General features: G+C 25.5%; 1 protein-coding gene across 1 annotated transcript; it reads right to left on the bottom strand.

Moving 5' to 3' along the window:
• Positions 1–1436: 1436 nt before the first annotated feature.
• On the bottom strand, positions 1437–5947 carry LOC122511550. Its single transcript, XM_043626879.1, has 3 exons — positions 5873–5947; positions 5705–5794; positions 1437–1596 (listed from the first exon to the last, which is right to left on the bottom strand). The coding sequence occupies exons 1-3, from the start codon at positions 5945–5947 to the stop codon at positions 1438–1440; spliced, it is 324 nt and encodes a 107-aa protein (XP_043482814.1). The 3' UTR covers position 1437.
• Positions 5948–12723: the final 6776 nt, after the last annotated feature.

Genomic DNA, 12723 nt, shown 5'->3' on the forward strand with positions numbered 1-12723 from the left:
TTTTTACTACAAATTTATTAACTTGAAATTAAAAAAATAGATTTGACGTTAAGACAATATTGACATCATATAAAACAACTATAGTTAGACTTCTTCGAAGCTGCATGCAAATAACAAAATCTTTATAATTCTATAATTAAAATTCTACAATTTCAATAACTTTTTTAATTAAATTAAATTTTTTATTAGTTTAAAAATTGAATATTGTTAGAAAAAGAAATTTTAGAAAATTACCTTCAATAAAAAAAGATATTTCGGAAATGCATATTCATTAGATGAATAAGTTTTAGAAAATGCGTTTTAGAAATCTGGAGCGTAATTTTCTAACAGATTTATTAAATAATAGTTTTGTTCTAATTTTTATAATGTAAGATATAATTGAAAGATTTTGAGGAAAAATAATTGCGAAAAGAATTCAGAAACTTCTTTAAAAAATAGAGACTTCTACATTTATTTCGGTTTCCTTTTATACAAATCGTAATTAATCTTAGAACGGATTAAATATTACTGTATAGAAATAGAGTTAATATTAATTATTAAATAACTAATAATGAATAGTATTTAATTAATTGTAAAATATTTGCTGTTCTCTCTTAATGTTTTTTTTCTATACAAATACAATTAAGGTTAAAGTTAATAATTTTGTCGAGAACGATTTTCAAGTACACAGCCTTTTTGTAGTAAAATTCATAATAATTACAAGTTGATAATTCTTGTAAAATTAGAATTAAAATTTTGTTTTTATTATTTATGTTTTCTTTTTAGTGGATGTTTTCTGTTTCCAATTTTTTGTCGAATATTTGGTTCCAGTGGTGGTACCATTAAATCCGCTTGTGTTTCTATTGTTGTGCAATAATTATTTTTATTTTTTTATTTTTTAAAAAAAATTTTTAAATTTCCGAAAAAATCATGAAATTTTTTTTTGTTTTTTTCACCTTATTTCTGAATTAAAATAGTGTCAGAAAATAAATATACAAAATTTTTTCAATTATATTCTGTTATAGTTGAAATTTCGGGTGCGGGTCCCCTTAACATTTTACAAGTGGTAATTTTTTAATAATTTTTTTATTATATTTTAAATTTTGTTTATAATTTTAATTTGTTTAAATAATTTATTATTTATAAAATTAGACAATTATGTTAAATTATTATTTTTATTAAATTTAATAAAAATAAAAAATGAATAATTGAAAAGTAAAATATTAATTTTTTTCGATAAATTTATATTTATAAACATTCATAAACTTTTTTTTATAATTTTTTTCAAGTTTATGTCAAAAAAGCAATGTTGGCAAAGAGCGTCGTGAACAATTTTTCTATACTCAGCCAGCACTTGCCGCCGTGGCTTGTCCAAGCTTTGGCGAAACAAAAATTCTGTACTGCGCCAGCACTAATTGTCGAGGCTCGACTAGACTACGCCGAACAATCGTCTGAGTACTAAGCCAGTGGTGAACATCGGCACAACACTGGCATTTCCCATTGGGTAGTTACTTCGTCATTTTCAGAAGACACTGAAAGTTCTCCCTTCATGCACTTGTAGGCAAGAGCTTCCTCAGAACTTGCATAGTATTCAACCACGTACCATATTCCCAAAAACTGAAATTAAAAATACCATTATTTAACATTTTAAAACAGAATTCAAAATTTCATTTTGGGAACAAAAAATAATAAATTCAAATACTCTGTTATCATTAAAGTAAATTTAGTTTGCATATTAAATATAACAGCACATCTTTCATATTATTTTTCTAATAATCCAGAATATAAAATATACACGAAATGAACAATTTCCGGCACGTTAAAATTTATGAGTTTTCGAATCCAAGCAGTCCCAACACTTTACTTCCAGATTTATTGCATTCCGCTCGGAGATACGCTCGCTTTGCAATTCTATTCCTCTTTATTCTCTCTTTCTCTGTGGTCAAAATGTAAATATTTAAATTTCTAATTTTTCCAAACACGGATTTTTAATAAAATTAAATGAAAGAAAAAGGAGGAAAAAAATAAATAGAGAAGATTTTATTCAAATTTATAGAGATTTTTATCGAAATAAGAAAGAAATAAATATTCATAGTATAATAATTATTTTCTAAAAGTTATTTTTATTTATACTGTAAAAAAACAAATAAAATTAAACAAACATTTTCTATTGATAAGTGGATGAAGTTTACAACGTTTATTATCAACGATTGAAAGCAAAAGGCATTTTTTTTACATTTTTTTATTTATTTTAATTACAAATAATAATTTAACTACAAAAACCATTTTTTACGTTTACAATTTTTTCTCTTTTAAACTGTTGTTCAAGAAAATGTTATAAAAATTTTTTTAATAAAGAAATGTTAATAAAAAACTTATTTCTTTTTCTAAATCGTTGATTATAAACTTTGAAATTATATGAGGTTTTTTATTTTTTATGTGTAAAAACTATAATGTTTCATTATAAGTCTGCCAAAAATCATAAATAACTTGATAATCGGAGTCAAAAGTTTTTCAAGTGGTCGTTTTTATTTATTTTGGCTCAAAAGCTTTTTGTTAACCTACTTCATTTTTTTCATAAGTTTCAAACTTATTAGATAATCTTAATAATTATCTGCGGCTCTAAAAAAAAATAAATGGACTTACTATTCAGCAGAACACTGTGTTTGTTAATAAAAAATAATTTCATAAATTATTTAAATAATTTTCAATATAAAGTTAAAATTTATTTATTTTTTATATTTATCATTGTATATAGGACTTTGTACGTCATTAAAAAAATATATATATATATATATATATATATATATATAAATGTGACCGTACTCTGTGTTTATGACCTAGCAAATGATAAAAAAATTAACCCATAATTTTATAATAAATAACAATTTTATTATTTGACGATAATAGCTCCAGAACACTATTATAAAAACTATTTTTCTTCAATTATTAACGCCAGTTGATTATTGAATGCAGAAAGCTAATTGAATTTCTTTAACTATGAATTATTCTTTTCAAAAAATATATTGCCTTTTGGCAATTTTCCTCTTCAGTTGTAAGTTTAGAATATATATTTTAAATTATTAAATATTATTTATCATTTAAATTGAATAATATTCATCTTGTATCTAGCTAAATATAAATAATATAATAGAAATACTAAAAATTATTCTACAGCAAAATTATTTTACAAAAATTGGAATTTTTTTATAAAACATATTTATTGTTAATTTAGAATTTATTTATAAGGCACATTTATAATGATTTCAGAATTAATTTATTTCAAAGTAATGTGCAATTTAAAAATTTCTTAACAATCAGGGCTCGAACCAGTGAAAGTTTTTAAAAATACGGACTTTACGGACCAAAAATGAAAAATTACGGACCATTTACAGACCAACTGCTGACAAAAATAAAACCAATCAGAGTCAAATAAGAGAACATTTTATTTAAAACTATAAATTAAATTTTTCATTACTGAGGCATTTCACGTCAGAAATATCACGATTTGCAAAGGGTATGCCGATTTTCGCAAAACTTCGTGGGATTATAGTTCTATATAAGAGACTTCTTTCCCCCAAATTTTTTCAAAAAAAATTCAAAATTGTTGAAGATACGTCATTTTGAATTTTAATATTAATTTTATAAAATTTTGAATATCTCGGAATATTGTTTATGGATTTTTATGAAATTTACACATTTTTCAGGTAAAAGTATTTACATTAAAATGCAAATAAAGTTAATAAAAAAAAATGAATTTTTAAATAAAAAAATAAAAAAAAAATTTTTTAAACAATTTTTTGTTTATTTACTCTTCTCTGAGAAAAATATTAATAACATATTTGGATTCCTTGTGAATTCACCTTTAATTTCATAAAAAAAATTGATGGAGACTCAACTGGTTCCATCAATTTTTTTTTAGGAAATTAAAGGTGAATTCATAAGGAATCCAAATATGTTAATAACATTTTTCTCAGAGAGGAGTAAATAAACAAAAAATTGTTTAAAAATTTTTTTTTTATTTTTTTATTTAAAAATTAATTTTTTTTTATTAACTTTATTTGCATTTTAAAGTACATACTTTTACCTGAAAAATGTGTAAATTTCATAAAAATCCATAAACAATATTCCGAGATATTCAAAATTTTATAAAATTAATATTAAAATTCAAAATGGCGTATCTTCAACAATTTTGAATTTTTTTTTGAAAAAATTTGGGGGAAAGAAGTCTCTTATATAGAACTATAATCCCACGAAGTTTTGCGAAAATCGGCATAACCTTTGCAAATCGTGATATTTCTGACTTGAAATGCCTCTACTATGAAACATAAAGATATCGAAAACTCCGAGTCTTCGACTCGGATTTGTTTACAATATTCAATTTAACGAAATTTCAATTATTCGTAAATTCTTCAATTAAATATATATATTAGAAAATAAAAACTTCAAATAATATTAAAAAAATCAGCAAATAAACTTTCTCAAAAAAAATTAATTCCACAGAATTGTTAGTTAAAAATATGAAAAATTCAAATTTTTAAAGATTTTAATCTGAAACCTTTTCAAAATTCAATTATTTCTAAAAATTTAAGCTCTAATTCTTTTAATATTCAATTATAATCTAAAATTTAAACTGAAATCCATTTTTAAAGTAATTTTTATTACAAAATTCAAACAGAATTCAATTATTTAAATACAAAAAAAATAATTTATTGAATAATAAATTCCATGTTTCTTAAAATTAAATTCTCATAAAGAATTTTATCAATAAATTTGTAAATAATTGAATTCTTTTGACGAATTTTAATAAAATTTTCAAGAATAATTACATTTTTTCGAGGAATTCTATTAAAATTGTATTAAAAATAATTGAATTCCTAATAAGAATTTGTTATAGTTAGTTATTTTTCAAGTTTTGATATTTGAGACAATTTTGCAACTCATTGCAAAATTAATTATATATTAATAAACTTTGAAATTTCCTTTTAAGTGTAATTTTTTACACTCACTTCTTGTGCGTGAGGAAATAATTAATTTTGTTTCTTATCCCACATAATATTATTTAATGTATATTATAACTCTGTCTAATATATTTTTACAATATATTAGATAGAATACCGAATATAACATTAAAGAATATTATAAAAGTAAATTCACTTATTTTTGTTTAGCCTTAAGTTAGATTTTTTTGTACCGGAGGTACGGTACAAAGTTGACGGTAAAAGGCAAAGTGGCACGATGCATCGCTCTTAAGTAGAGTCTACATTCCATGGTACGCGAACGTGAACGTGTACGTCTGACGTCACCCATGCTATTCAAATGGGTGACGTCAGCACGGCAACGTTCGCGTTCATCCAATGTAGACTCTACTTTACGAGAGAGTCTGGAGACACGTCTGACTCGCCCTGTGTCTCCCGCTCGACTAACTCTCGCTCTCGAAAACTCACGCGCTGATTGGCTCTTGCCAAGGTGGAAGGGATGTCGCGGATGCTACTCAGCAGAGGAGCATAAATACCGTGCATTTTCCCTGACTCAGTCTCTAATTTTTACCTATTTTATTACAACAAAAATTATATAGAATCGACAATATAACATTGTAAAACACAAAAAATATTATTATATAGGATTATATTTCTTCTTCTAGAAATGGTTACCTCATTACTTTAACAACTTATGGTATCATTACTATTAAATACTGCTTTAAACCGCTGACTCACTCTCTTACCTCGCCAGCCTTCGAGGAAGAAACACGTCTCTCACGCCGAGAGACACCGACGCCTGCGTTGCCGTCGCTGACGCCACGCTCTCTCGCCAACTGTTACTCTGCCGAGTGACGCTCTCAGCCGCCACTTCAACACGGACGCCTCGTCTGCCACCTCGCCGCCTGCCAAACCGTCAACTGCCTGCCGTCCTCCTCAGGGAAAATATTTGGAATAAATATTTTTATTTGGAAACAACAACGTCTCATCTCTGTTCCGCTGGCCGCGGAACCTCACCATCTCTACCAACCTGTCCTTTTCAGGACAAAAAAAACGCAAACAAATCAAACATTGACAATTAGTCCTTTTCAGGATAAATTGTCAATACTTTACGAAAGCATATTTTGGTTCAAAAACATTCCACACACGGCAAAGGAGTAACTCTGGTGGCTTAAGGCCTTGTGACCTTCTGCACCACCCTGAGGGTTAACGTTTTTCCGAGACAACTTAAGGCCCACACTCGGGACCTTCTGGGTCAGGGAGAACGTGACCCTTGAGGTAACGGAGCTTCTTCTCTCGCACCATCAAGCAGTGACAACCGGCTCCAGGGGACAGTACTTAGAACCTTGCTTAGGTTCAAGTACCCGACACCTGAAGTAGAACGGGTCCTCGTCTCTCAGGGTTTGAGGTCGGCGTCACCGATCGGCTCTGTCAACTACTGCCGCTAAGGTCTTCGAGGTTTACCCCCCCCCCCCCTTTTCGTAATTCTCCATTCAATTTTTTTCCACAATATTAATTTCACTGCCAAATTAATATTTTGTTTTAAATCTTTCTCTCGCACCTTTGAGCCAGTCACTACCCACCACACAGTGACCGGTATCAAATTTTATTATTTACCAAAATAATTGAATCCCTGTAAAAATTTTTTTATTTATAAAAATAATTGAATGATTGCGAAGAGATTTATAAAAAAATTTGTAAATAATGAAATTCCTGTGAAATTTTTATTATTTTTTGAAAATAATTAAAGGTTTGTGTAGAATTTTATTAAATTTTTTTTTAAATAATTGAATTCTTTTGGAAAATTTTATTAGAATAGTAAATACCTATTAAAAATCATTGAATTGAGAAAATTTTTTGAAAATAATTGAAATGTAGCCAAGAATTTTATTAAAATTTTTGAAAATAATTAAATTTCAGAGTCGAATTTAAATATTTTTAAAGATAATTGAAATTTTGACGAGAATTTAAAAAAATTGTTGAACATAATTGAATTTTTTCCCAAAATTTTATTACTTTTGAAAATAATTTAATTCCTACAATCATTTGTAATTTCTCTAAACTTATCCAAATTATATCGTACAATTTACGGACTTTACGGACCTTTTTTCAAAAAAACGGACTTTTACGGACTTTAAGCAAAGTTACGGACTTTTACGGGATTTACGGACATAGTTCGAGACCTGAACAATTAAAAATTAAAAAATCTTAGAAATGAATAAAAAATTGTCTTTATTTATTAATATATAAAATAATATTGATACAAGTGCAATTGTTAAACGTTTTTTTGTTTGATAAAAAATTCCGCAGTAAATTATTAAGTGGTATTGGCTCAAAATAGAATAATAGGAGGAAGTGAAACTACAATCGAAAAATATCCACATATGGTAAGATTCTTATTTTTTTTCGTTAACAAAAAAAACATTGAAAAATGAAAAAAATATATTTAAAAAATATTTCGATAAAAGTGAAATAATATTTATACTTATAGCTTCGTCTACAAAGTCCCTTAAAAGATAGTGATGTTATAAGTTTTTGTGGCGCTTCAATTATTGGCAAAGAACGGGGACTTACAGCAGCACATTGCTTTGATAAGTAAAATTTTTTAAAATTTAATGTAATTTCTAATTACTCCAAATTTTTGAGATTGTAATTTTTCAAAAAATAAATTAAAAAAATCTGTAACAAATTTTTTTTTAATTAAAATTTTTTTTTGGCTGAATAGGTAAAAGTTATTATTATTTATTGTTTAGATTTAAAATTATTTTGCTGTAAACAATAATTTCTTTGAGCAAAACAATTGATTTCACCAAAATAATTGTTATTGCTGGAACTAATACTTCACAAAAAGTATTATCAACTGCAATTAGACATAAAGTGATTACTGCAATACGACATGAACTTTATAAAGGTGTTGATGCGAATAACAAAATTGCAGGCGATATTGCAGTAATTAAAGTAAATCCACCATTTACTTATAGCAACGCCATTCAACCAATTAAATTACCAGAAAAAGATCGAGCATTGAAAACAGATCCTGCCACAGTTACAGGATGGGGAGACACTAAAGTAAGAATTAATAATTGAAAATGTAATTAAAATAAGTTAGAAATTAAGTATTATTTAAAAATACAAATATAGTATAGTCCCACAGAAGTGAAAAATCAGATTTTCAAAATACAAAATCGCAGACATTTTTTAAAAAAATGTTACTTAGAGCTTTCTAGTAGGGGCTCTGATTATAAATTAAAAATTCATTTGATTTTATTGAATTTCGAACAATTTGTAGAGTCTTAGACCATTTAAGTAAAAAATTCGTGAATTTATAGAACTTAAGAATTATTTTCAATTCTCATGTTAATTAAAAAGTAAAATTTAGTTGTTTAGTTTAAAACAATAAAGAAAAAAATCTAAACCACTTTTAGAAAATTGCGATTATGTTCAAAAATAAAATCGACAAACTAAGCCCTTTAAAGACAGATAAATACATTATTGAAAAATTAATTATAATTATTCGGAATAATTAACAGTCAGGTGGACCGGGCTCTGATATATTGCGTGCTGTTTCTGTACCAAAAGTTGATTTAAAAAAATGCCAAAACATGTATTCATTTACTGGAGTGAAACTTATAGAAGGGGAAATATGTTATGGATGCAGTAAAGGAAAAGATGTTCGCGATAAGTGTAAAGTATGGAAAATTTATTATGCCTATTTGTCATAATTATTAATCCACCGAATTGCCATTTGACATAATTTTCAAACCTTCGAAATATTATATTACATATAACTTTCATTTATTGAAATTTTATTTGTCATAATGTTCATTTACTCGAATTATCAAGTGACATAAAACGCATTTACTCGAATTCTCATGAGACATAACCTTTAAATCTACGAAATGTCATATTTAAGAAATTTCATTTATCGAAATTTTATTTTTTATAATTTTTATTTATTCGAATAACCATTTAACATAAAATTTATTTGTTCGCAATTCCATTTGACATAATTTTCAAACATACGAATTATTTTTAACCTATAATGCAAGTCACATTTGAAAATTTCATTGTTATTTTTAGGACAAATGAAATTTCTGTGACTTGCATTATAGGTTAAAAAGTAATTCGGATGTTTGAAAATTATTTTAAATGAAATTTTGGACAAATAAATTTTATGTTAAATGGTTATTCGAATAAATGAAAATTATTGACAAATAAAATTTCTATAAATTAAAAATTCTGAAATATGACATTTCGTAGATTTAAAGGTTATGTCTCATAAGAATTCGAGTAAATGCGTTTTATGCGTTTTATGTCACTTGATAATTCGAGTAATGAACATTATGACAAATAAAATTTCGATAAATGAAATTTCTTAAATATGACATTTCGAAGATTTGAAGGTTATGTCACATGAAAATTCAAGTAAATGCGCTTTATGTCACTTGATAATTCGAGTAAATGAACATTATGACAAATAAAATTTCGATAAATGAATGTTATGTAATATAATATTTCGAAGGTTTGAAAATTATGTCAAATGGCAATTCGGAGGATTAATAATTATGACAAATAGTCATTCGGAAAAACAAAATGTAGGTCAAAAAAATTTTAGACATATTAAAAATTATATTAAAAAACAATTCGACTATTTAAATAATAGGATAAAGAATAAATCGATAAATTAAAAATTATGTTGAATGAAATTTCGAAAACTGAAAATTATGCGAAACGATGTTTCGATGATAAGAATTTCGATGTTTTCAACATTATAGGAAATTGAAATTTGAGGAATAATCATGCGCCCCAATAAAGATAAATATCAAGTTGGTATATAAAAATTTTCTTCTATTAACAAAATTAATTGAGTCAATAATTTTATTGTTAAAATACTCTAGAACAATTTATTTTCCAAAAAATATTAGAAAACATTTTTTTTGCAGTTCGTGAATATCAAAAAATATTTTACTTTTAAATTTAATCATATACGCTATTAATTTAAAATATATTTTGTTTCCAGTCCAGGGGAATGAATCACTGTGATTTAAAAGCATGTTTAGACGATAAACTTTACTTTGGGGTATAATACTATTCAAAACTTTTATCTAAACTAGATAAATCATTTCTCCAATTTGTTAAATATATTTATGAACCAAAAACTTTAATTTTAAGGTAGTACGCTCGCGATCCCATTTTTTTATAGAATTCCCTGAAATTTAAAATCTGAATAGTTAATATCAAGATCTACAAACTTGCACAATTTTAAAACAATTGACTGTTTCTAAAACAAGATATTTAAGTTAAAAGTTTGTCATTTAACATGGTTAACCTATAAAGAGTGCATATAAATGGCACATTTCTTCTAATAACTTCTAAAATTTTCTATAGATTGTTTTCAAAAACTAATATATTATAAATGAATATTTGACAAATTTAGAACAAAAAGATTTAACAATATTAACCGTTTCAGTTAAAAGATATAATATAATATAATATTCTAATCTGACTAGTATACTTGTGTGTGAGTGTGTCTGTACATACTGGAATTGGCCTGACTAGTCGAAGCCAAAATTTAAGAAGAAGAAGAAGTGTCTGTACATAGGGCTGACTATGTATTCAGTACAGTCCAAGCAAAAAAATGCGACAGTAACTGCACCATACTATAGCATTTTATTAAAATTTACTTTTGAGAGTGACTGTCGCGAGCGTACTACCTTAACTCCAAAATAAATATGATTATGAATTATAATTCAAAACGTAATTCAAATATTCTCAAATAGAATTTATAAGAATAAAAATATTTAAAAATGCTTTTGCTTTAATAAAAAAATATCATTAAAATTAATTCTTCATTTAGGATACCATTTAAATTATCAATTGATTATAATTCACGGAAGTTTAAAATTAATATTTGTATTCTGAACATAAAAAGTAATAAACCAAAAATTATTTTAATCTACGAGAAACGCTTCTACTTTAAAATACAAAAAATTCCATTAAATTTAAAATTTATCTATTCCACAATTAATGGAAAATAAAAAGAAAAATTTTTATTATGGGTTGCCACGATTTGATTTTGTTCTTCCCTGATTTCGAGACAGAATGTTGAATTTTCCTTGACTTATAACGAATATTCTGATTCACTCTAAAAATTATTAAATTATCTATTTCTAATAAATTTATTTGTGAATATCTCTAATTTTAAAATTATTCTTAATAATATCAATATTTTTTTTATGAATAATTGAATATTATTAATATTTTTCCATGGGATATAAAATTATTGGAAATTTTAAACTTTAAAATTTTTTAAATTCAATAAATAATTTGTAATTAAATTGCTACTGTGGCTTCTCAAAAATTTTATTTTCATGATTTCAATTCAACTATTTTCTACAAATGTTTTCACACTTTTCATTTGCATGTGTTCTGTGACAATTCCTCAAAGTTTCATAAAAATTGAAGAACAAGGGTCAAATTTGATTTTTTAGGCATGGACCTACCCAGATTAAAATTGAAAGTGCAATTATTATTTAAACAAATTATTATTATTATTTTTGTTTAAATTATAATTTTAGTTTTAATGTACATCGGCATTTCAAAACAGTTTGGTAAATTTGCATTATTAGAAAAAACTGCATCTTTTTAGTATACTATTTTGTAAATAGTTTAGTAACTAACAATAATAATTTGTTTAAATTTTGCTTTCCAAAATAATAATTATGTTTTAAATCTGCACCGGAATTTATGTAAGGTCCGGTAAATTGCAAAATTAGAGAAAAATACACCTCTCTATGTACAATATATAAAAAGTTAGTAATTAACAATAATAATAATAATTTGTTTAAACAAATAAAAATTTAAAAAATGCACAGTATTCTTACAAATTTATAGTCTGTCATTTTCCAAAAAGAAAAATTGAATTCGGTTAAAATTTACAAATTATAGGTGATTTTGAACATTAGTTTGTATGTATAGAGTATAGCCTGAAAATGCGCTGCTGATTTTGAAATATAAATACTTCGGATTTTTGAAACTAATTTCCAAAAGAAAAGAAAAAGAAGGAACATAAAGTAAATTAATTAAATATTTCCATTTGGTTTGAAAATTCAACGAAACTGTAAAGTCTGGTAATTTATTTCTTTTTCAAAAGCATTATTTTTGTCAGACTGAGCTCATTGTTCCCAAGAAGAAGGAAATTTAATTACAATTTTATTTTCTTAGCGAATTGAACCGATAAAAAGCAATTTCAGAAAAAGAATCAAAATTAAAAGAAAAAAAAGATTCAATTTAATAAAATATTTCCAATTTAAAATACAAAGAAAATAAATTTGTGGAAATAATTCGATGAAGTGAAAAATTCGAAAATTAAAATTAAGAAATAGAAAAAAGAAAAAAAAAAGAAATTGAAAAATTAAGAAAATTTCCTTCCTGATGGGATCAGCAGTTTGAGCGTCACACAACACTAAGAATATGACACACGTGTGACCCTGTTCAGAATTTATTAGGCACAAAATCTAAAAAATCATGCTTTTTACATACTATAATAGATTCTCCTCTTCAAGTCCCTTAAAAATCCTCATATTTCCCCTTTTTCCTCGCGCTCTCGCATCAAATTTTATTGTAGAAAAAAAAACACTATCTCGCGTGTAAAATTTCATATTAGGAATTTTCATAATTCGGTGCTGATATAATAAATACATAAAAAATTAGAAAATTTGTTTTAGAAAATCTGGAGCGTAAATTTCTAACAGATTTTTTTTCC

Source organism: Leptopilina heterotoma, unplaced genomic scaffold, assembly GCF_015476425.1.
Source record: "Leptopilina heterotoma isolate Lh14 unplaced genomic scaffold, ASM1547642v1 Lhet_87, whole genome shotgun sequence".
NCBI lineage: Eukaryota > Metazoa > Arthropoda > Insecta > Hymenoptera > Figitidae > Leptopilina > Leptopilina heterotoma.